Raw genomic sequence first — 25,731 nt, 5'->3', positions numbered from 1 at the left:
ACCCTGAAATCCGCCTGGGAAAATCCACCATCCTGGCGGTCAAGGAAGCCAAATTTTTAGGGGTCGTTTTTGATCAGAAGCTGAACTTCCTCAGCCATATCAAACAGCTGAAAATATCTTCCCAAAAAGCCCTGAACATCATCCGAGTTGTGGCACACACGGACTGGGGTGCTGATAAGAGGACTCTCTTGCACCTCTACAGAGCTCTGGTCCGGTCCAAACTGGATTACGGAAGTGTAGTATACGGCTCAGCCAGACCGTCTTACCTGAAACTGCTGGACCCTATACACCACCAAGGACTCCGTCTCAGTTTAGGTGCGTTCCACACCACCCCTGTGCACAGCCTGTACGCAGAGGCAGGGGAACCGCCTCTCTCCAACCGCAGACTGAAGCTGACCCTAAATTATTATTTGAAACTGTTTTCTGAACCTACAAACCCTGCTTACGACGCTGTATTCAACAACCCTTTCAACAAGAAATTTAAAGACAACCCAAACTGCATCCCTCCTCTTGGACTCCGCATTCAGCCGCACATAGAAAATGCTGATCTGGATGTCGGTGGCATCTCAGACTTCTCCAAGTTCCCCGACAGCCCTCCGTGGACCTTTAGAACACCTGAGGTCTGAGTTGATCTGGCCTCGTACTGTAAAGACTCCACCAGTTCTCTGGCCTACAGAACTTACTTTTCAGAACTCTGCCACAAATTTCCCACTTTTCAAAGAATCTTCACTGACGGTTCCAAGTCAGAGGATGGAGTTGCTGCATCTGCATTCTGTCCCGCCTTTCCTGACCGGCCCTCAACGGAACACATCCTGTCTGACAGCTTAGTGTACACCCGGGGTGTGTCTACCCATGCATGCGAAGTCTGGATCCGGCAGAATCTGCGGAAGAAACCTATCGGTTCAACGGAGAGGAAGGCGGTTACAGCAACGCACTGTGGAGTGCAGAGAGCAAGATGAGACACCGAAAGGATATCTTGGTCATCCACTGCATCCGTGCTCATCCTCCAGTCATCTCGACTTAGTCTTGCCACTGGAAATTGGTGGACCCGGACGAGAGAGTGAGGTCGACGTTGCGCAACTCCTCTTCACTTTAAACAAACTCATCGCGCAAGTCATCAGTCATCCAAAATGACCTTTCATCCTTCATCATTTCATCACCCCCAAGTCCTGTGGCGACAGGCGAGCGACGAAACGACAGGTGTGGGTACACTGGCAGTCGCAGTCGCAGACCTGCACGCAGGCGGCTCAGGCCATAGGGTCGTTCTTCGTCGACAGGAGCAGCGATGGAGCTCGGCAGCCGTCTGAGCGTCTGAGCAGCCCTCTTTAGGAATGCACTGCTCACCTCCCTGGCATGAGGAAGGGGCTAGAAAAGGTGCCCTAAAAATTGCCTGCTCCATATCACCCTGGCCAGCATACCGCGGCTGGTGGGGACCCTACATCAGCGGTCGAAACAACAAGAAAGAAAAGAAAAAAACAAGGATCGTTCCTCTCACCATTGGTGCTTGGAACATAAGGACTCTCCTGGACAGAGATAACGCGGACAGACCCCAAAGGAGAACGGCACTAGTTGCATCCGAACTCGCCAGATACAACATTGACATCGCAGCCTTGAGTGAGACTCGGCTTGCAGGTGAAGGCGAGCTCTGTGAACGGGGATCTGGTTACACCTTCTTCTGGAGTGGACGAGGAAGCGAAGAGCGACGTGAGGCTGGTGTTGGTTTTGCAGTAAAAACAGCACTTGTCAGCAAGCTAGCTGGAATCCCAAAGGGAGTCAACGATAGGCTTATGACCATGAAACTCCCACTGGCATCTGGCCAGAAGCACCTCACCATTGTCAGTGCCTACGCCCCAACCATGACCAACCCGGATGAAGTGAAGGCGAAGTTCTACGAGGACCTTCACTCTGTCATTGCTGCTATCCCTAAAGCAGACAAGCTCATCATTCTTGGGGACTTCAATGCTAGAGTTGGCTCTGACTACATCTCCTGGGATGGAGTGATTGGAAAGCACGGTGTGGGCCACTGCAACCCAAATGGATTGCTTTTGCTTCAGACCTGTGCAGAGCACGAACTGCTGATAACCAACACAGTTTTCTGCCTCCCTACCCGTAACAGGACGTCATGGATGCACCCTCGCTCAAAGCATTGGCATCTCATCGATTATGTCATCGTCAGGAAAAGGGATAGGCAAGATGTACGTGTAACAAAGACCATGTGCGGCGCCGAGTGTTGGACAGACCATCGCCTTGTAGTCTCGAAGCTGAATATTCGAATCCAGCCCAAGAGACGCCCCCAAGGCCAGAAGGCTCCAAAACGGCTCAACATCGCTAAGCTGAAAAACATCACCATCAAACAGTCCTTTGTGGAGCTGCTGGAAGATCGTCTGGAATCCGCCTCTCTGGACAACCAGAATGTGGAGTCTGACTGGAGGACCCTGCGTGAGCTGATCTATAGTACAGCTTCAGAGACCCTGGGACCCATGTCCAGAAAGCACAAAGACTGGTTTGATGAAAACTGTGATGAAATCAAGCAGCTTCTGGATGAGAAACGCCGTCTGCATCAAGCCTACCTGAGCAACCCAAAGTCCACATCAAAAAAGGATGTGTACGATGCCATCCGCAGGACTGTTCAGCAAAAGTTACGCCAGATGCAGGATAAGTGGCTGAGTGACAAAGCTGATGAGATCCAGGGATATGCTGACAGGCACGATATGAAGAGGTTCTATGATGCCTTAAAAGAAGTCTACGGCCCCACATCCTCAGGATCATCCCCCCTCCTCAGTGCAGATGGGAATACCTTGATCACCGAGAAGGAGAAAATTCTTGAACGCTGGGCTGAGCACTTCAACAGTGTCTTAAATCGCCCTTCCTCCATAAATGATGAAGCCATAGACCGTCTCCCACAAGTCCCCATCAACGAAGCACTGGACGATCCGCCAACACCTCTTGAGACCCAGAAAGCAATTCGTCTGCTATCCAGTGGCAAAGCACCTGGCTCAGACTCCATACCAGCAGAGGTCTACAAGGATGGAGGCACTGTGCTGACTGAGAAGCTCCATCAGCTGTACTCACTCATGTGGAAAGAAGAGACGATCCCCCAGGATTTCAAAGATGCATCTATCATTCACTTGTACAAGCGAAAGGGGAACCGGCAAGCCTGTGATAACCATCGGGGCATTTCCTTGCTCTCCATCGCAGGCAAGATACTTGCCAGGATCCTACTAAACCGCCTCACAGCACACCTTGACCAAGGTCATTTGCCTGAGAGCCAATGTGGATTCCGGAAAGAGCGCGGAACCACCGACATGGTGTTTGCTGCAAGGCAGCTGCAAGAGAAATGTCAGGAGCAAAATGCTGATCTGTTCTCCACCTATGTCGACCTCACTAAGGCCTTCGACACCGTGAGTAGAGAGGGACTGTGGAAGATCATGGCCAAGTACGGATGCCCTCGGAAATTTATTTCCTTGGTCAGCCAATTCCATGAAGGCATGCAGGCTCGAGTCCAGGACAAAGGCGAAACATCAGCTCCTTTTGCTGTCACAAATGGTGTCAAGCAAGGCTGCGTCCTGGCTCCGACGCTGTTCAGCCTCATGTTCTCTGCAATGCTTACTGATGCCTTCAGAGATGGCGATGTTGGAATCGGCCTAAAGTACCGAACAGATGGTAAGTTGTTTAACCTCAGAAGGCTTCAAGCAAAAACGAAGGTCATGACAGACATCATCAGAGACTTTTTGTTTGCTGATGATTGTGCCCTCAACGCTGGATCTGAAGCTGACATGCAACTCAGCGTTGACAAGTTTGCCATTGCCAGCAGGAACTTCGGCCTTACCATCAGCACGAGGAAAACTGAAGTTCTCCATCAGCCAGCCCCAGGGGAACCCTACGTTGAGCCCAACATCACAGTCAACGGTCAGAGACTCAGTGCGGTGGAGCGGTTCACATACCTTGGCAGCACACTGTCACGAAATGCGACCATCGACGATGAAGTGAACGTCAGGATTGCAAGAGCAAGCGCAACTTTTGGTAGACTCAGTGCAAATGTCTGGAACAGAAGAGGCATTAGTCTTGAGACCAAGCTAAAGGTCTACAGAGCAGTAGTTCTCCCCACACTACTGTACGCCTGCGAAACTTGGACAGTGTACCAACGACATGCCAAGAAGCTGAACCACTTCCACACAACATGCCTCAGGAAGCTACTGAACATCAAGTGGCAAGACAAGACCCCAGACACAGAGGTGCTCGCAAAAGCCACCCTTCCCAGCATCTTCACCATCCTGATGCAGTCCCAGCTTCGCTGGGCTGGACACGTGGCGCGCATGCCAGACCATCGGCTGCCCAAAAGGCTTTTCTATGGCGAGCTGCAACAAGGGAAGAGATCACACGGAGGTCAGAAGAAGCGCTTCAGAGATACTCTGAAAGTCTCTCTGAAAGCGTTTGATATCAACCCTGACTCCTGGGAGGAATCTGCAGTGGACCGTGACAAATGGCGTGCTGCTGTGCACAAAGGCGCCAAGTTGTGCGAGGCCAACAGGACTGCTGCAGCTGTTCAGAAGAGGCAGGCCAGAAAGTCACGGGCAAACAAGCTCCCTGACAATGGTATGCCTGTCTTTGTCTGCCCCAACTGTCAGCGAACATTTCGTGCGCAGATTGGACTATTCAGCCATCTGCGCATTCACAGATAGATTCATGAGCATCCTCCCCCCCCACCCCACCACCACCCTCCCCCCATTCCCCAGCTGGATGACAACGATGGTCATCATCGATCTCGATGGACACACACCACCACCACACTGCGGAACTGACCGCACTGGTTCTGGCGGTAAAAATGGTTCTCTCTTCGAAACAAAAGAGATTCATGATCTTTTCCGACTCCTTGTCAGCCCTGGAGGCGATCGCCTGCAGGAATATCACTCATCCCAAACTGCTGGAATTTTATGAAGCTTTTACTCTTGCAACGAAGAAAGGATACGAGGTTGTGTTGGCCTGGGTTCCTGGACATGTTGGCATTCGTGGTAACGAAAGGGCAGACCTGCTGGCCAAGAACGCTGTAAAGAAAGAATTATCGAGATCCTTTGTACCATACACAGACATGAAGCAGAAGGTGAACACTTATGTTAAGGATCTTTGGCAAGAGGAGTGGAACACCCAGACGGACAACAAGCTCTTCCAGATCCGTCCAGACCTAAAAGAGACCCTCCCTTCAGGGGTGAAGAACAGAAAGAAGGAGTCTGTGCTGTGCAGACTGCATGCGGGGCACACTTTTTTTTTTTACTCATTCTTACTTGTTGAAGGGGGAAGAGGCCCCTCGATGTATTCCCTGTGATGAGCCTCTCACCGTGAAACACGTGCTCCTTGACTGTTGGGATCTGCATGACGTTAGACACAGATATTACACGGCGGTTTCTTTGAAGACCTTGTTTTATGATGTCCCTCCGTGGACGCTGATGGACTTCATGAAAGAAGTGAATATTTTTAATCAGATTTGAAGGTTTTAAACTATGGAAGTTTTTTTTAAACTTTGAGTGGAAAGTTTGAAGTGGTGATTCGTTTTAATTGTTTGTTTTTTACCCTTGTAGTAGTTATTAATGTGGCAATAGCCTTGAGACGGCCTTAGTGGTCGGCGAGGCTCTAAGCACCATAATTTCATTTCATTTCATTTCAACTGTCTGTCTCCAGGGAGAAATAATCATCATGATTCTGGGTTACTTGGATTTTCCCTCACTGGCACGTGTGGCGCAGACTTGCAAGTAAGCTGACTGTGTTATTGACTGTTGATGTAAGTTGTCTGTGTCTGTGTTATTGAGTGTTAATGTAAACTATGTTATTGACTGTTGATGTAAGTTGGCTGTGTTATTGACTGTTGATGTAAGCGGACTATCTTTTGGTGTGTTTGACATCTGTCTCTGCCTATGTGGGTTCCTTTGATCATTGATCAATGACCATGCCATAGTTGACAGGACATACAGAAGGTCCTTCAAGGCCATAGTTGATAGGACATATAGAAGGTCCTTCATGACCATAGCTGACAGGACATATAGAAGGTCCTTCATGACCATAGCTGACAGGACATATGGAACGTCCTTCATGACCATAGCTGACAAGACATATAGAAGGTCCTTCATGACCATAGCTGACAGGACATATAGAAGGTCCTTCATGACCATAGCTGACAGGACATATGGAACGTCCTTCATGACCATAGCTTACAGTGGAGTGATGGCCTAGAGGTAACGCGTCCGCCTAGGAAGCGAGAGAGAATCTGAGCGTGCTGGTTCGAATCACAGCTCAGCCGCCGATATTTTCTCCCCCTCCACTAGACCTTGAGTGGTGGTCTGGATGCTAGTCATTCGGATGAGATGATAAACCGAGGTCCCGTGTGCAGCATGCACTTAGCGCACGTAAAAGAACCCACGGCAACAAAAAGGTTGTTCCTGGCAAAATTCTGTAGAAAAATCCACTTCGATAGGAAAAACAAATAAAACTGCACGCAGGAAAAAATACAAAAAAATGGGTGGCGCTGTAGTATAGCGACGCGCTCTCCCTGGGGAGAGCAGCCCAAATTTCACACAGAGAAATCTGTTGTGATAAAAAGAAATACAAATACAAATACAAATACCATAGCTGACAGGACATATAGAAGGTCCTTCATGACCATAGCTGACAGGACATATAGAAGGTACTTCATGACCATAGCTGACAGGACATATAGAAGGTCCTTAATGACCATAGCTGACAGGACATATGGAAGGTCCTTCATGACCAGACCATAGCTGACAGGACATATAGAATGTCCTTCATGACCAGACCATAGCTGACAGGACATATAGAAGGTCCTTCATGACCATAGCTGACAGGACATATAGAAGGTCCTTCATGACCAAACCATAGCTGACAGGACATATAGAAGGTCCTTCATGACCATAGCTGACAGGACATATAGAAGGTCCTTCATGACCAAACCATAGCTGACAGGACATATAGAAGGTCCTTCATGACCATAGCTGACGGGACATATGGAACATCCTTCATGACCATAGCTGACAGGACATATAGAAGGTCCTTCATGACCATAGCTGACAGGACATATAGAAGGTCCTTCATGACCATAGCTGACAAGACATATAGAAGGTCCTTCATGACCATAGCTGACAAGACATATAGAAGGTCCTTCATGACCATAGCTGACAAGACATATAGAAGGTCCCTCATGACCATAGCTGACAGGACATATAGAAGGTCCCTCATGACCATAGCTGACAAGACATATAGAAGGTCCTTCAAGACCAAGCCACAGTCCCAGTTCCCACTTGGCAGAGGAGAGATTAGGTTCTTCACAGCAGCTGGGCAATGTTTTGTGTGTAAACAAACATACTACACACAAGCACACACACACATGCACGCACTCACTCAAACACACACACATGCACACACACACACACACACACACACACACACACACACACAATATTTGGCAGGGGTCTTATAACGGAAATTGAGCACATACACACAGACACACACAGACACACATACACCAACACACATGCAAACACGAACAACCCCCCACCCCCTACACACACACACACACGTGTGTGTTGCACACTGGTTTCTTCTCACAGACACCCTCTCTCTCTCTCTCTCTCTCTCTCTCTCTCTGTCTCTCTCTCTCCTTCATTTGTTTCTGAGTATTTTTCATTGATGGCTTGATGTGAAAAAGCAAGTGTTGCTTAATCAATTTACTATCATGAAATAAAATCTTGACTTCATGTGTGCTGATGCCCACTGACACAAGCATGCACACACACCAAATCTTTCTACCTTGATAACTGAAATGACATGACACTGTGTCAGTGGGCCAGTTCTGTTGTTGGTGTTTCAGGTTGTTGCAGAGACACGCCTATGACAGCATCTTGTACACAGAGCTCAACCTGCAGCCAGTGTGGAATCTGGTATTACTCTACTGATTCTGACTAATCTGGTATTACACTGAGTGCACTACTGATTCTGACTTATCTGGTATTACACTGAGTGCACTACTCATTCTGACTTATCTGGTATTACACTGAGTGCACTCGTGATTCTGACTAATCTGGTATTACACTGAGTGCACTACTGATTCTGACTTATCTGGTATTACACTGAGTGCTCTACTCATTCTGACTTATCTGGTATTACACTGAGTGCACTCATCGTTCTGACTTATCTGGTATTACACTGAGTTCACTCATCATTCTGACTTATCTGGTATTACACTGAGTGCACTACTGATTCTGACTTATCTGGTATTACACTGAGTTCACTCATCATTCTGACTTATCTGGTATTACACTGAGTTCACTCATCATTCTGACTTATCTGGTATTACACTGAGTGCACTCGTGATTCTGACTTATCTGGTATTACACTGAGTGCACTACTGATTCTGACTTATCTGGTATTACACTGAGTGCGCTCATCGTTCTGACTTATCTGGTATTACACTGAGTTCACTCATCATTCTGAATTATCTGGTATTACACTGAGTTCACTACTGATTCTGACTTATCTGGTATTACACTGAGTGCACTACTGATTCTGACTTATCTGGTATTACACTGAGTGCACTGCTGATTCTGAATTAAACCTACGCTATGGAATCTGGTATTACTCTGAGTGCACTGCTGATTCTGACTTATCTGGTATTACACTGAGTTCACTACTGATTCTGACTTACCTGGTATTACACTGAGTTCACTACTGATTCTGACTTATCTGGTATTACACTGAGTTCACTACTGATTCTGACTTATCTGGTATTACACTGAGTTCACTACTGATTCTGACTTATCTGGTATTACACTGAGTGCACTACTGATTCTGACTTATCTGGTATTACACTGAGTGTACTCCTGATTCTGACTTATCTGGTATTACACTGAGTGCACTGCTGATTCTGAATTAAACCTACGCTATGGAATCTGGTATTGCACTGAGTGCACTCATGATTCTAATTGAGGTAATGTACAGGTGTGATGTATGTTGAGGTATGTCATTGAGGTGATGTAAAGGTGTGATGTGTGGTGAGGTATTTCATGGAGGTACTGTACAGGTGTGATGTGTGTTGAGGTATGTCATGGAGGTAATGTACAGGTGTGATATGTGTTGAGGTATGTCATTGAGGTAGTGTACAGGTGTGATGTGTGTTGAGGTATGTCATTCAGGTACTGTACAAGTGTGATGTGTGTTGAGGTATGTCATGGAAGTAATGCACAGGTGTGATGTGTGTTGAGGTATGTCATGTAGGTACTGTACAGGTGTGATGTGTGTTGTATGTCATTGAGGTAATGTACAGGTGTGATGTGTGTTGAGGTATGTCATGGAGGTAATGCACAGGTGTGATGTGTGTTGAAGTATGTCATGGAGGTAGTGTACAGGTGTGATGTGTGTTGTATGTCATGGAGGTAGTGTACAGGTGTGATGTGTGTTGAGGTGTGTCATTGAGGTAATGTACAGGTGTGATGTGTGTTGAGGTATGTCATGGAGGTAATGTACAGGTGTGATGTGTGTTGAGGTATGTCATGGAGGTAATATACAGGTGTGATGTGTGTTGAGGTATGTCATTGAGGTAATGTACAGGTGTGATGTGTGTTGAGGTATGTCATGGAGGTAATATACATGTGTGATGTGTGTTGAGGTATGTCATTGAGGTAATGTACAGGTGTGATGTGTGTTGAGGTATGTATTTCATTGAGGTAGTGTACAGTTGTGATGTGTGTTGAGGTATGTCATGGAGGTAATATACAGGTGTGATGTGTGTTGAGGTATGTCATGGAAGTAATGTACAGGTGTGATGTGTGTTGAAGTATGTCATGGAGGTAGTGTACAGGTGTGATGTGTGTTCTATGTCATGGAGGTACTGTACAGGTGTGATGTGTGTTGAGGTATGTCATGGAGGTAATGTACAGGTGTGATGTGTGTTGAGGTATGTCATTGAGGTAATGTACAGGTGTGATGTGTGTTGAGGTATGTCATGGAGGTAGTGTACAGGTGTGATGTGTGTTCTATGTCATGGAGGTACTGTACAGGTGTGATGTGTGTTGAGGTATGTCATGGAGGTAATGTACAAGTGTGATGTGTGTTGAGGTATGTCATTGAGGTAATGTACAGGTGTGATGTGTGTTGAGGTATGTCATGGAGGTAATATACAGGTGTGATGTGTGTTGAGGTATGTCATTGAGGTAATGTACAGGTGTGATGTGTGTTGAGGTATGTCATGGAGGTAATATACAGGTGTGATGTGTGTTGAGGTATGTCATTGAGGTAATGTACAGGTGTGATGTGTGTTGAGGTATGTATTTCATTGAGGTAGTGTACAGTTGTGATGTGTGTTGAGGTATGTCATGGAGGTAATATACAGGTGTGATGTGTGTTGAGGTATGTCATGGAAGTAATGTACAGGTGTGATGTGTGTTGAGGCATGTATTTCATTGAGGTAGTGTACAGGTGTGATGTGTGTTGAGGTATGTCATGGAGGTAATGTACAGGTGTGATGTGTGTTGAGGTATGTCATGGAAGTAATGTACAGGTGTGATGTGTGTTGAGGTATGTATTTCATTGAGGTAGTGTACAGGTGTGATGTGTGTTGAGGTATGTCATGGAGGTAATATACAGGTGTGATGTGTGTTGAGGTATGTCATGAAAGTAATGCACAGGTGTGATGTGTGTTGAGGTATGTCATGGAGGTAATGCACAGGTGTGATGTGTGTTGAGGTATGTCATGGAGGTAATGTACAGGTGTGATGTGTGTTCAGGTATGTCATGGAGGTAATGCACAGGTGTGATGTGTGTTGAGGTATGTCATGGAGGTAATGTACAGGTGTGATGTGTGTTGTGGAATGTCACTAAGGTACTGTACAGGTTTGATATGTGTTGAGGAATGCCACTTAGGTAATGTACAGGTGTGATGTATGTTGAGGAATGTCACTGAGGTAATGTACAGGTGTGATGTGTGCTTCAGGTCGGTGACCGTACCCTTGAAGGACTTGCTCTGCGCTGTGATAATCTGCAAAGACTGAATCTGTCGTGGTGTAGTGTGACATCTGTCAGCCACAAAACTGGATTTGCCAGGTGATCAGTCACTTCTTAATGGATAGAAGTGATGCTGAACTTGATGTTTGACCTGTGACCTCACAGAAATGACACTGATGTCTTGACAGGTGTCAGTATATTGACCTTTAACATCACAGAAATAAGTTATCACAGGTGTTGAAAAAATTAGTGTTGAAATTTACTCAAAACATCACAGAAATAACACTGATGATATGACAGGTGTTAAAATGTTGACTTGTGACATCACATAAATTAAATTTCATCTGGTATTATCCTGTGGTATGTATGACTGCTGACATGTCAGACATATTATCCTGTGGTGTGTATGACTGCTGACATGTCAGCACATATTATCCTGTGGTATGTATGACTGCTGACATGTCAGACATATTATCCTGTGGTGTGTATGACTGCTAACATGTCAACACATATTATCCTGTGGTGTGTATGACTGCTGACATGTCAACACATATTATCCTGTGGTGTGTATGATTGCTGACATGTCAAACATATTATCCTGTGGTATGTATGACTGCTGACATGTCAGACATATTATCCTGTGGTGTGTTTCACTGCTGACATGTCAGACATATTATCCTGTGGTATGTATGACTGCTGACATGTCAGACATATTATCCTGTGGTGTGTTTGACTGCTGACATGTCAGGTATATTATCATGTGGTGTGTATGACTGCTGACATGTCAACACATATTATCCTGTAGTGTGTATGACTGCTGACATGTCAGACATATTATCCTGTGGTGTGTATGACTGCTGAAATGTCAACACATATTATCCTGTGGTGTGTATGACTGCTGACATGTCAACACATATTATCCTGTGGTGTGTATGACATGTCAGCAGACTGTGCATAGCATGACGGTATAATGGTCATGACGCCTGTATGTATGTCCACAGACTGTGCATAGCATGACGGTATGATGGTCATGACGCCTGTATGTATGTCCACAGACTGTGCATAGCATGACAGTATGATAGTCATGACAGCTGTATGTCCACAGACTGTGCATAGCATGACGGTATGATGGTCATGACGGCTGTATGTATGTCCACAGATTGTGCGTAGCATGACGGTATGATGGTCATGACGGCTGTATGTATGTCCACATATTGTGCGTAGCATGACGGTATGATGGTCATGACGGCTGTATGTATGTCCACAGATTGTGCGTAGCATGATGGTATGATGGTCATGACGGCTGTATGTATGTCCACAGACTGTGCATAGCATGACGGTATGATGGTCATGACGGCTGTATGTATGTCCACAGACTGTGCATAGCATGACGGTATGATGGTCATGACGGCTGTATGTATGTCCACAGATTGTGCGTAGCATGACTGTATGGTGGTCATGATGGCTGTTTGTCCACAGATTGCTGCAGACCTGCAGGGACACGCTTACCTGTCTGCACCTCAGCTGCTGTTCCTTCCTCACCCAGGAGACACTGACCCTCATCACCTCCACCTGTACCCACCTCAGAGGTCACACCCTGAAACTCTGCCTGTCTCTGCACCCTCCCTGTCTCTACACCTTCCCTGTCTCTACACCCTCCCTGTCTCTCCCTGTCTCTACACTCTACCTGTCTCTACCCCCTCCCTGTCTCTCCCTGTCTCTACACTCTACCTGTCTCTACACCTTCCTGTCTCTCCCTGTCTCTACACTCTACCTGTCTCTACCCCCTCCCTGTCTCTCCCTGTCTCTACACTCTACCTGTCTCTACACCTTCCTGTCTCTCCCTGTCTCTACACTCTACCTGTCTCTACCCCCTCCCTGTCTCTCCCTGTCTCTACACTCTACCTGTCTCTACACCTTCCTGTCTCTCCCTGTCTCTACACTCTACCTGTCTCTACCCCCTCCCTGTCTCTCCCTGTCTCTACACTCTACCTGTCTCTACACTTTCCTGTCTCTCCCTGTCTCTACACTCTACCTGTCTCTACCCCCTCCCTGTCTCTCCCTGTCTCTACACTCTACCTGTCTCTACCCCCTCCCTGTCTCTCCCTGTCTCTACACTCTACCTGTCTCTACACCTTCCCTGTCTCTACACCCTTCCTGTCTCTCCCTGTCTCTACACCCTCCCTCTCTCTACACCCTCAATGTCTCTACACCCTCCCTGTCTCTCCCTGTCTCTTTACCCTCCCTGTCTCTTTACCCTCCCTGTCTCTACACCCTCCCTGTCTCTTTACCCCCCCTGTCTCTACACCCTCCCTGTCTCTCCCTGTCTCTACACCCTCCCTGTCTCTACACCCTCCCTGTCTCTCCCTGTCTCTACACCCTCCCTGTCTCTACACCCTCCCTGTCTCTCCCTGTCTCTACACCCTCCCTATCTCTTTACCCTCCCTGTCTCTACACCCTCCCTGTCTCTACACCCTCCCTGTCTCTCCCTGTCTCTACACCCTCCCTGTCTCTACACCCTCCCTGTCTCTCCCTGTCTCTACACCCTCCCTGTCTCTACACCCTCCCTATCTCCACACCCTACCTGTCTCTACACCCATACCTGTCTCTACACCCTCCCTGTCTCTCCCTGTCTCTACACCCTCCCTGTCTCTACACCCATACCTGTCTCTCCCTGTCTCTACACCCTCCCTGCCTCTCCCTGTCTCTACACCCTCCCTATCTCTCCCTGTCTCTACACCCTCCCTGTATCTACACCCTCCCTGTCTCTACACCCTCCCTGTCTCTACACCCTCCCTGTCTCTCCCTGTCTCTACACTTTCCCTGTTTCTCCCTGTCTCTACACCCTCCCTGTCTCTACACTCTCCCTGTCTCTACACTCTCCCTGTCTCTCCCTGTCTCCCCCCCCTCCCTGTCTCTCCCTGTCTCTACACCATCCCTGTCTCTACACCCTCCCTGTCTCTCCCTGTCTCTACACCCTCCCTGTCTCTCCCTGTCTCTACACCCTCCCTGTCTCTATACCCTCCCTGTCTCTCCCTGTCTCTACACCCTCCCTGTCTCTACACCCTCCCTGTCTCTTCCTGTCTCTACACCCTCCCTGTCTCTCCCTGTCTCTTCACCCTCCCTGTCTCTACACCCTCCCTGTCTCTTTACCCTCCCTATCTCTTCACCCTCCCTGTCTCTTTACCATCCCTGTCTCTACACCCTCCCTGTCTCTGCACCTTCCCTGTCTCTTTACCCTCCCTGTCTGTACACCCTCCCTGTCTCTACACCCTCCCTGTCTCTATACCCTCCCTGTCTCTTCACCCTCCCTGTCTCTCCCTGTCTCTACACCCTCCCTGTCTCTTTACCCTCCCTATCTCTTTACCCTCCCTGTCTCTTTACCCTCCCTGTCTCTACACCCTCCCTGTCTCTACACCCTCCCTGTCTCTACACCCTCCCTGTCTCTCCCTGTCTCTACACCCTCACTATCTCTCCCTGTCTCTACACACTCCCTGTCTCTACACTCTCCCTGTCTCTCCCTGTCTCTACACCCTCCCTGTCTCTACACTCTCCCTGTCTCTCCTGTCTCTCCCTGTCTCTACACCCTCCCTGTCTCTACACTCTCCCTGTCTCTCCCTGTCTCTCCCCCCTCCCTGTCTCTCCCTGTCTCTCCCCCCTCCCTGTCTCTCCCTGTCTCTACACCCTCCCTGTCTCTCCCCCCTCCCTGTCTCTCCCTGTCTCTACACCCTCCCTGTCTCTCCCTGTCTCTCCCCCCTCCCTGTCTCTCCCCCCTCCCTGTCTCTCCCTGTCTCTACACCCTCCCTGTCTCTACACCCTCCCTGTCTCTCCCTGTCTCTACACCCTCCCTGTCTCTCCCCCCTCCCTGTCTCTCCCTGTCTCTACACCCTCCCTGTCTCTATACCCTCCCTGTCTCTCCCTGCCTCTCCCCCCTCCCTGTCTCTGTACCCTCCCTGTCTCTCCCCCCTCCCTGTCTCTGTACCCTCGCTGTCTCTCCCTGTCTCTACACCCTCCCTGTCTCTCCCTGTCTCTACACCCTCCCTGTCTCTATACCCTCCCTGTCTCTCCCTGTCTCTACACCCTCCCTGTCTCTACACCCTCCCTGTCTCTATACCATCCCTGTCTCTTCACCCTCCCTGTCTCTCCCTGTCTCTTTACCCTCCCTATCTCTTTACCCTCCCTGTCTCTACACCCTCCCTGTCTCTACACCCTCCCTGTCTCTGCACCTTCCCTGTCTCTTTACCCTCCCTATCTCTTTACCCTCCCTGTCTCTTTACCCTCCCTGTCTGTACACCCTCCCTGTCTCTTTACTCTCCCTATCTCTTTACCCTCCCTGTCTCTTTACCCTCCCTATCTCTTTACCCTCCCTGTCTCTTTACCCTCCCTGTCTCTACACCCTCCCTGTCTCTACACCCTCCCTGTCTCTTTACCCTCCCTATCTCTCCCTGTCTCTACACCCTCCCTATCTCTCCCTGTCTCTACACCCTCCCTGTCTCTCCCTGTCTCTACACCCTCCCTGTCTCTCCCTGTCTCTACACCCTCCCTGTCTCTACACCCTCCCTATCTCCACACCCTACCTGTCTCTACACCCATACCTGTCTCTACACCCTCCCTGTCTCTCCCTGTCTCTACACCCTCCCTGTCTCTACACCCATACCTGTCTCTCCCTGTCTCTACACCCTCCCTGCCTCTCCCTGTCTCTACACCCTCCCTATCTCTCCCTGTCTCTACACCCTCCCTGTCTCTACACCCTCCCTGTCTCTCCCTGTCTCTACACCCTCCCTGTCTCTCCCTGTCTCTACACCCTCCCTGTCTCTACACCCTCCCTGTCTCTTCACCTATCTGTCTCCATGTCCCTTCACTTTACCTGTCTACACTGTATCAAGGGCTGTGGAGAGGGAGGTATCAAGGACTGTGGAGAGGTATCAAGGACAGTGTGAGGTAGGTATCAAGGACAGTGAGGAGGGAGGTATCAAGGACTATGAGGAGGGAGGTATCAAGTACAGTGTGAGGGCGGTATCAAGGACTGTGGGGAGGTATCAAGGACAGTGAGGAGGGAGGTATCAAGGACTATGGGGAGGGAGGTATCAAGGACTATGGGGAGGGAGGTATCAAGTACAGTGTGAGGGAGGTATCAAGGACTATGGGGAGGGCGGTATCAAGGACTGTGGGGAGGTATCAAGGACAGTGAGGAGGGAGGTATCAAGGACTATGGGGAGGGAGGTATCAAGGACTATGGGGAGGGAGATGTCAAGTACAGTGTGAGGGAGGTATCAAGGACTATGGGGAGGGAGGTATCAAAGACTATGGGGAGGGAGGTATCAAGGACTATGGTGAGGGAGGTATCAAGTACAGTGTGAGGGAGGTAACAAGGACAGTGAGGAGGGAGGTATCAAGTACAGTGTGAGGGAGGTAACAAGGACAGTGAGGAGGGAGGTATCAAGTACAGTGAGCAGGGAGGTATCAAGGACTATGGGGAGGGAGGTATCAAGGACTATGGGGAAGGAGGTATCAAGTACAGTGTGAGGGAGGTATCAAGGACTATGGGGAGGGAGGTATCAAGTACAGTGTGAGGGAGGTATCAAGGACTATGGGGAGGGAGGTATCAAGGCAGGATGATAAACTTTGCAGACCTGGATGTCAGTGGCTGTGGGGAGGTGGATAAAGTGTCGGGCATGCTGCTGACTCAGCTGATCAACCTGGAACGTCTCAACCTCTACCGCACCAAGATTGACACAGATACCATGGTCAAGGTCATCAGGTGAGCTCTTTCACCATCACTTGTATCATTGTCATTAACCCCTAGGCTATCTATATGATGAGATAACTCGTCATGGCAAGCATGTATGCTTCGCTGCCACTTTTCCCTGGTTTGCATTCACTTCGTTGACAAAAATAGTGGTAGCTTTGGCCTGGGGAATCTTTCTAGATTCTATTCATAGCTAGAAACCCAATCTACGTCATGAAGCAATCCTTTATTTGAACATTTTGGTTGGGTCACTGTCCCGTCCCAGTGTTTGCCTGACTTCTCTCCTCGCTCGCTCAACAAATTGTCGGACTGATGCCGTGCTCAAGACATGGGATCATGACAAACTAAATCAACCAAGATTTCTTTCTTTAGCTGATGCTCAGAAAGAATTGAAGCGTAAATTCGAAGGAGAAGACAGTAATGAACACTTATAGGAGGATTTGATAGAAAATAAAGGGAGCAATCAAGAGAGCTGCCAAGATATGACTATCAGTGAGTGATGCCGGCTGAACAAACCTTAGCAGACGACAGAAAGTGACTGAATTATTAGCAGGACACAGTGTGAGCGATTTTCTTGGCACTCAGCCAACGCGGTCTGATGAGAACTGGATCAAGTGACCATGTGAAAGGGGTGAAGAGGAGGGGGGTGGAGACTGAGGGGGCGTGGCCTCACATCCATATTATCACTTGGAGAAGTCACAATGCATTAAATATCTATCTTTTAATATATATATATATATATATATATATATATATATATATATATATATATATATATATATATATATATATATTGTGGTTGTTCTATTATGATTTTGTGTTTGCATATATCCATTTGTCCAGAAAATGATATTTTTGTGCAAATTACCTGACTAATGTTTGTAATGAACAAGTTGAAAATGTGACAAAAAACAAAACACTGATTTCAAAACAACAGCATGTCACTAAAAATATATAAAATGGGAAAACAGCATGTGTTTTGTATTCTTTATTCATTTACCTTTCAGAAAATATATACTTTTATGGGTCTTTCTCCAATAACAAAGAGCACAGAATTTTTGGAAAATTTATACCCTTTTTTTTGTGAAAAAACCCTGGCAAATAGATTTCACTTAAATTTTATTTTCCTGGCAGCGAAAGGGTGAAGATCAGGTGAGCCCTTTCCACGTCACAGGTATTAGTATCATGATCAAGTGAGCCCTTTGACTTTCTCAGATGTCATCATCCTTATGATCAGTTGAGCCCTTTGGCCATCACATGTACCATGATGATTATGATCATGTGAGGTATCAACATCAACATCAACATCATCATGATCATGTGAGGTATCAACATCAACATCAACATCATCACGATCATGTGAGGTATCAACATCAACATCAACATCATCACGATCATGTGAGGTATCAACATCAACATCAACATCATCACGATCATGTGAGGTATCAACATCAACATCAACATCATCACGATCACGTGAGCCCTACTGCATCACAGATATCATCATCTTTATGATTAGTTGAGCCCTTTCCACATCACAGGTATCATCATCTTTATGATTAGTTGAGCCCTTTCCACATCACAGGTATCATCATCTTTATCAGTTGAGCCCTTTCCACATCACAGGTATCATCATCTTTATCAGTTGAGCCCTTTCCACATCACAGGTATCATCATCTTTATGATTAGTTGAGCCCTTTCCACATCACAGGTATCATCATCTTTATCAGTTGAGCCCTTTCCACATCACAGGTATCATCATCTTTATGATTAGTTGAGCCCTTTCCACATCACAGGTATCATCATCTTTATCAGTTGAGCCCTTTCCACATCACAGGTATCATCATCTTTATGATTAGTTGAGCCCTTTCCACATCACAGGTATCATCATCTTTATGATTAGTTGAGCCCTTTCCACATCACAGGTATCATCATCTTTATGATCAGTTGAGCCCTTTCCACATCACAGGTATCATCATCTTTATCAGTTGAGCCCTTTCCACATCACAGGTATCATCATCTTTATGATTAGTTGAACCCTTTCCACATCACAGGTATCATCATCTTTATGATTAGTTGAGCCCTTTCCACATCACAGGTATCATCATCTTTATGATCAGTTGAGCCCTTTCCACATCACAGGTATCATCTTTATGATTAGTTGAGCCCTTTCCACATCACAGATATCATCATCTTTATCAGTTGAGCCCTTTCCACATCACAGGTATCATCGTCTTTATGATCAGTTGAGCCCTTTTCACATCACAGGTATCATCATCTTTATGATTAGTTGAGCCCTTTCCACATCACAGGTATCATCATCTTTATGATCAGTTGAGCCCTTTCCACATCACAGGTATCATCATCTTTATGATCAGTTGAGCCCTTTCCACATCACAGGTATCATCATCTTTATCAGTTGAGCCCTTTCCACATCACAGGTATCATCGTCTTTATGATCAGTTGAGCCCTTTCCACATCACAGGTATCATCATCTTTATGATTAGTTGAGCCCTTTCCACATCACAGGTATCATCATCTTTATGATTAGTTGAGCCCTTTCCACATCACAGATATCATCATCTTTATCAGTTGAGCCCTTTCCACATCACAGGTATCATCATCTTTATCAGTTGAGCCCTTTCCACATCACAGGTATCATCATCTTTATGATTAGTTGAGCCCTTTCCACATCACAGGTATCATCATCTTTATGATTAGTTGAGCCCTTTCCACATCACAGGTATCATCATCTTTATGATTAGTTGAGCCCTTTCCACATCACAGGTATCATCATTCTGATCATGTGAGGCCTTTGACCATCACATGTATCAACATCATAATTATCAGGTGAGGCCTTTGACCATCACAGGTATCATCATTATGATCAGGTGAGGCCATCACAGGTATCAACATCATTCTGATCATGTGAAGCCTTTGAGTATTACAGGTATCAACATCATTATGACCATGTGAGGCCTTTGACCATCAGTTATCATTATGATCAGGTGAGGCCTTTGACCATTACAGGTATCAGTATAATCAAGTGAGGCCTTTAGCCATTACAGGTATCAACACCATTATGATCAGGTGAGGCCTCTGACCATCACAGGTATTATTATGATCAGGTGAGGCCTTTGGCCGTCACAGGTATCATCATCATTCTGATCATGTGAAGCCTTTGGCCATTGCAGGTATCATCATTATGATCAGGTGAGGCCTTTGACCATCACAGGCATCATTATGATCAGGTGAGGCCTTTGACCATCACAGGTATCATCATCATTATGATCAGGTGAGGCCTTTGGCCATTGCAGTTATCATCATTATGATCAGGTGAGGCCTTTGGCCATCACAGGTATCATCGTCAGTATGATCAGGTGAGGCCTTTGGCCATTGCAGGTATCATCATCATTATGATCAGGTGAGGCCTTTGGCCATTGCAGGTATCATCATTATGATCAGGTGAGGCCTTTGACCATCACAGGTATCATTATGATCAGGTGAGGCCTTTGACCATCACAGGTATCATTATGATCAGGTGAGGCCTTTGACCATCACAGGTATCATTATGATCAGGTGAGGCCTTTGACCATCACAGGTGTCATCATTATTATCAGGTGAGGCCTTTGACTATTGCAGGTATCATCATTATGATCAGGTGAGGCCTTTGACCATCACAGGCATCATTATGATCAGGTGAGGCCTGTGACCATCACAGGTATCATCATCAGCATATGTAGGTGAACCTTTTGGTGTGTTCAGGTGTGTGCCAAAACTGAAGTATTTTAGTGTGGGATTCTGTAAACTGATGTGTTCAGGTGTGTGCCAAAACTGAAGTATTTTAGTGTGGGATCCTGTAAACTGATGTGTTCAGGTGTGTGCCAAAACTGAAGTATTTTAGTGTGTGATCCTGTAAACTGTTGTGTTCAGGTGTGTGCCAAAGCTAAAGTATTTTAGTGTGTGATCCTGTAAACTGTTGTGTTCAGGTGTGTGCCAAAGCTAAAGTATCTCAATGTGGGATCCTGTAAACTGATCTCCCACAGTGATGAGGTCGTGGATGAGCTGGGATTATGCTGTCCGTGAGTACACCACCCCAGTATTGTGTATGTTTGTACACCCCTTAGTTCTGTGTCCGTGAGTACACCCCTTAGTGCTGTGTCCATGAATACACCCCTCAGTGCTGTGTCCCTGAATACACCCCTCAGTGCTGTGTCTGTGAGTACACCCCTCAGTGCTGTGTCCATGAATACACCCCTCAGTGCTGTGTCCATGAATACACCCCTCAGTGCTGTGTCCGTGAATACACCCCTCAGTGCTGTGTCTGTGAGTACACCCCTCAGTGCTGTGTCCGTGAATACACCCCTCAGTGCTGTGTCCATGAATACACCCCTTAGTTCTGTGTCCGTGAATACACCCCTCAGTGCTGTGTCCATGAATACACCCCTCAGTGCTGTGTCTGTGAGTACACCCCTCAGTGCTGTGTCCGTGAATACACCCCTCAGTGCTGTGTCTGTGAGTACACCCCTCAGTGCTGTGTCTGTGAGTACACCCCTCAGTGATGTGTGTCTGTGAGTACACCCCTTAGTGCTGTGTGTCTGTGAGTACACCCCTTAGTGCTGTGTCCGTGAGTACACCCCCTCAGTGCTGTGTCCGTGAGTACACCCCTCAGTGCTGTGTGTCCATGAATACACCCCTCAGTGCTGTGTCTGTGAGTACACCCCTTAGTGCTGTGTCCATGGATACACCCCTTAGTGCTGTGTCTGTGAGTACACCCCTCAGTGCTGTGTCTGTGAGTACACCCCTCAGTGCTGTGTCTGTGAGTACACCCCCTCAGTGCTGTGTGTCTGTGAGTACACCCCTTAGTGCTGTGTCCATGAATACACCCCTCAGTGCTGTGTCTGTGAGTACACCCCTTAGTGCTGTGTCTGTGAGTACACCCCTTAGTGCTGTGTCCATGAATACACCCCTCAGTGCTGTGTCTGTGAGTACACCCCCTCAGTGCTGTGTGTCTGTGAGTACACCCCTTAGTGCTGTGTCTGTGAGTACACCCCTCAGTGCTGTGTCCATGAATACACCCCTCAGTGCTGTGTCTGTGAGTACACCCCTTAGTGCTGTGTCTGTGAGTACACCCCTTAGTGCTGTGTCCATGAATACACCCCTCAGTGCTGTGTCTGTGAGTACACCCCTCAGTGCTGTGTCCGTGAGTACACCCCTCAGTGCTGTGTCTGTGAGTGTGAGTACACCTCTCAGTGTTGTGTCTGTGAGTACACCCCTCAGTGCTGTGTCTGTGAGTGTGAGTACACCCTTCAGTGCTGTGTCTGTGAGTGTGAGTTCACCCCTCAGTGCTGTGTCTGTGAGTGTGAGTTCACCCCTCAGTGCTGTGTCTGTGAGTGTGAGTTCACCCCTCAGTGCTGTGTCTGTGAGTGCACCCTTCAGTGCTGTGTCTGTGAGTGTGAGTTCACCCCTCAGTGCTGTGCCCCTCAGTGCTGTGTCTGTGAGTACACCCCTCAGTGCTGTGTCTGTGAGTACACCCCTCAGTGCTGTGTCTGTGAGTACACCCCTCAGTGCTGTGTCTGTGAGTGTGAGTTCACCCCTCAGTGCTGTGTCTGTGAGTGTCTATGAGTACACCCTTCAGTGCTGTGTCTGTGATTGTCTATGAGTACACCCCTCAGTGCTGTGTCTGTGAGTACACCCCTCAGTGCTGTGTCTGTGAGTACACCCCTTAATGCTGTGCCCCTCAGTGCTGTGTCTGTGAGTACACCCCTCAGTGCTGTGTCTGTGATTGTCTATGAGTACACCCCTCAGTGCTGTGAGTACACCCCTTAGTGCTGTGCCCCTCAGTGCTGTGTCTGTGAGTACACCCCTCAGTGATGTGTCTGTGAGTACACCCTTCAGTGCTGTGTCTGTGAGTGTGAGTTCACCCCTCAGTGCTGTGTCTGTGAGTACACCCCTCGGTGCTGTGTCTGTGAGTACACCCCTCAGTGCTGTGTCTGTGAGTGTGAGTTCACCCCTCAGTGCTGTGTCTGTGAGTGTCTATGAGTACACCCTTCAGTGCTGTGTCTGTGAGTACACCTCTCAGTGCTGTGTCTGTGAGTACACCCCTCAGTGCTGTGTCTGTGAGTACACCCCTCAGTGCTGTGTCTCTGAGTGTCTATGTCTGTGAGTACACCCCTCAGTGCTGTGTCTATGAGTACAACCCTCAGTGCTGTGTCTATGAGTACACCCCTCAGTGTTGTGTCTGTGAGTGTGAGTACACCCCTCAGTGCTGTGTCTGTGAGTGTGAGTTCACCCCTCAGTGCTGTGTCTGTGAGTGTGAGTACACCCCTCAGTGTTGTGTCTGTGAGTACACCCCTCAGTGCTGTGTCTGTGAGTGTGAGTTCACCCCTCAGTGCTGTGTCTGTCATTACTGTAAGTGTCCAACAAGAGGGCGGTGAACAGTGTTGATGCACTGTAACAGGAGGGCGGTGAACAGTGTTGATGCACTGTAACAGGAGGGTGATGAACAGTGTTGATGCACTGTAACAGGAGGGTGATGAACAGTGTTGATGCACTGTAACAGGAGGGTGATGAACAGTGTTGATGCACTGTAACAGGAGGGCAGTGAACAGTGTTGATGCACTGTAACAGGAGGGTGATGAACAGTGTTGATGCACTGTAGCAAGAGGGCAGTGAACAGTGTTGATGCACTGTAACAGGAGGGTGATGAACAGTGTTGATCACTGTAGCAGGAGGGCGGTGAACAGTGTTGATGCACTGTAGCAGGAGGGTGATGAACAGTGTTGATGCACTGTAGCAAGAGGGCAGTGAACAGTGTTCATGCTCTGTAACAGGAGGGTGATGAACAGTGTTGATGCACTGTAGCAAGAGGGCAGTGAACAGTGTTGATACACTGTAGCAGGAGAGTGATGAACAGTGTTGATGCACTGTAGCAGGAGAGTGATGAACAGTGTTGATGCACTGTAGCAGGAGGGTGATGAACAGTGTTGATGCACTGTAACAGGAGGGTGATGAACAGTGTTGATCACTGTAACAGGAGGGCGGTGAACAGTGTTGATGCACTGTAGCAGGAGGGTGATGAACAGTGTTGATGCACTGTAACAGGAGGGCGGTGAACAGTGTTGATGCACTGTAGCAGGAGGGTGATGAACAGTGTTGATGCACTGTAGCAGGAGAGTGATGAACAGTGTTGATGCACTGTAGCAGGAGGGTGATGAACAGTGTTGATGCACTGTAACAGGAGGGTGATGAACAGTGTTGATGCACTGTAGCAGGAGGGTGATGAACAGTGTTGATGCACTGTAGCAGGAGGGCAGTGAACAGTGTTGATGCACTGTAACAGGAGGGTAGTACTCAGGTAGTACTGAGTTACATGGTACCAGCAGCAAGGGCTATGCCCCTGACCTGACATCAAGAGATTTAGTCTGCACCATATCCCAGACCCAGGAAGAGGTGTGACCAGTACTGCCTGCACTTTTCAAATGTACTGTGGAAGAGAAGGGGGAAGAAGCTGACCAGTACTGCCTATGCTTTTCAAATGTACTGTGGAAGAGAAGGGGGAAGAAGCTGACCAGTACTGCCTGCGCTTTTCAAATGTGCTGTGGAAGAGGTGTGACCAGTACTGCCTGGACTTTTCAAATGTACTGTGGAAGAGAAGGGGGAAGAAGCTGACCAGTACTGCCTGCGCTTTTCAAATGTACTGTGGAAGAGGTGTGACCAGTACTGCCTGCACTTTTCAAATGTACTGTGGAAGAGGTGTGACCAGTACTGCCTGCACTTTTCAAATGTACTGTGGAAGAGAAGGGCTGACCAGTACTGCCTGCACTTTTCAAATGTACTGTGGAAGAGAAGGAGCTGACCAGTACTGCCTGCACTTTTCAAATGTACTGTGGAAGAAGCTGACCAGTACTGCCTGCACTTTTCAAATGTACTGTGGAAGAGAAGGGGGAAGAAGCTGACCAGTACTGCCTGCGCTTTTCAAATGTACTGTGGAAGAGAAGGTGGAAGAAGCTGACCAGTACTGCCTGCGCTTTTCAAATGTACTGTGGAAGAGAAGGGGGCAGACCTGCGCTTTTCAAATGTACTGTGGAAGAGAAGGGGGAAGAAACTGACCAGTGCCAGTTCCCCAGTTTGCCCTACCACTGGTGGTGCTCTGTGTCCACACCAATAGTGACTTCCAGTGGTCTTACCTTTGATGGGATGGTTCAAGCATCCTAATGTGTGCTGATGTCGTGTGTCTCGGGCACTCATGTGCAGCAATGTAGTCACAGGTTTGTTTGTGCATTTTAATGTGCTTGTGTGGAGTGGATTCGGGACATTGAGTCAGTTTGTGTGTTAGAACCGTCTGTACAGTATCGTCCACATGATCTGGACTTCATCTCCAAGTCCTCACATTGGACATAAAACCCTCTGTGTGTAGGTGTGTGTGGGGTTTGGGATGGGGGTTGGGGTAGGGGAACATCAGGACAGTATGAGGCGTCTGTGGTGTGAGTGTGTGTGATTGCTTGTAATGTGGCCCTTTCCCCAAAGCATCCCAAACAATGATAAAAGAACATGTGTGCGTGGTTGTAAAACTTGTGTTTATTTTGTTATGGTGTTTGGAGTGTCAGAGGGAAGGGAATAATTGTGGGTGGTTTCTTTTTTTTGGGGGGTGGGGGGTGGGGGGGGGATTGTGGGGAGGGGGGGGGGGTCCAGCACTTAGCTTAGCTGGGACAGTGTTGGTATTTATCAGTGTGTCTGTTAATGTCCACACCTTGTCAGTGTGTGTTGGTATTTATCAGTGTGTCTGTTAGTATCCACACCTTGTCAGTGTGTGTTGGTATTTATCAGTGTGTCTGTTAGTATCCACACCTTATCAGTGTGTGTTGGTATTTATCAGTGTGTCTGTTAGTTAGTATCCACACCTTATCAGTGTGTGTTGGTATTTATCAGTGTGTCTGTTAGTGTCCACACCTTGTCAGTGTGTGTTGGTATTTATC

The 25,731-nt window shown here is 47.7% G+C and overlaps 1 protein-coding gene across 3 annotated transcripts in view; it reads left to right on the top strand.

Moving 5' to 3' along the window:
- The window catches only part of LOC143293345 (F-box/LRR-repeat protein 4-like), a 122,520-nt gene that overhangs the window by 73,586 nt on the left and 23,203 nt on the right, over positions 1 to 25,731 (top strand). For all 3 annotated transcript variants that reach the window (XM_076604123.1, XM_076604122.1, XM_076604120.1), the window contains 6 exons: positions 5,677 to 5,747; positions 7,877 to 7,946; positions 10,994 to 11,103; positions 12,484 to 12,593; positions 16,636 to 16,765; positions 20,743 to 20,835. In XM_076604123.1, coding sequence (XP_076460238.1) covers positions 5,677 to 5,747; positions 7,877 to 7,946; positions 10,994 to 11,103; positions 12,484 to 12,593; positions 16,636 to 16,765; positions 20,743 to 20,835 — 584 coding nt within the window. The remainder of the gene's footprint in view (positions 1 to 5,676; positions 5,748 to 7,876; positions 7,947 to 10,993; positions 11,104 to 12,483; positions 12,594 to 16,635; positions 16,766 to 20,742; positions 20,836 to 25,731) is intronic.

The sequence above is a fragment of the Babylonia areolata genome, chromosome 19 (genome assembly GCF_041734735.1).
Source record: "Babylonia areolata isolate BAREFJ2019XMU chromosome 19, ASM4173473v1, whole genome shotgun sequence".
In the NCBI taxonomy this organism is placed as follows: domain Eukaryota; kingdom Metazoa; phylum Mollusca; class Gastropoda; order Neogastropoda; family Buccinidae; genus Babylonia; species Babylonia areolata.
Note: the sequence above shows the minus strand (reverse complement) of the source record. Positions and strands in the feature narration are given on the sequence as shown.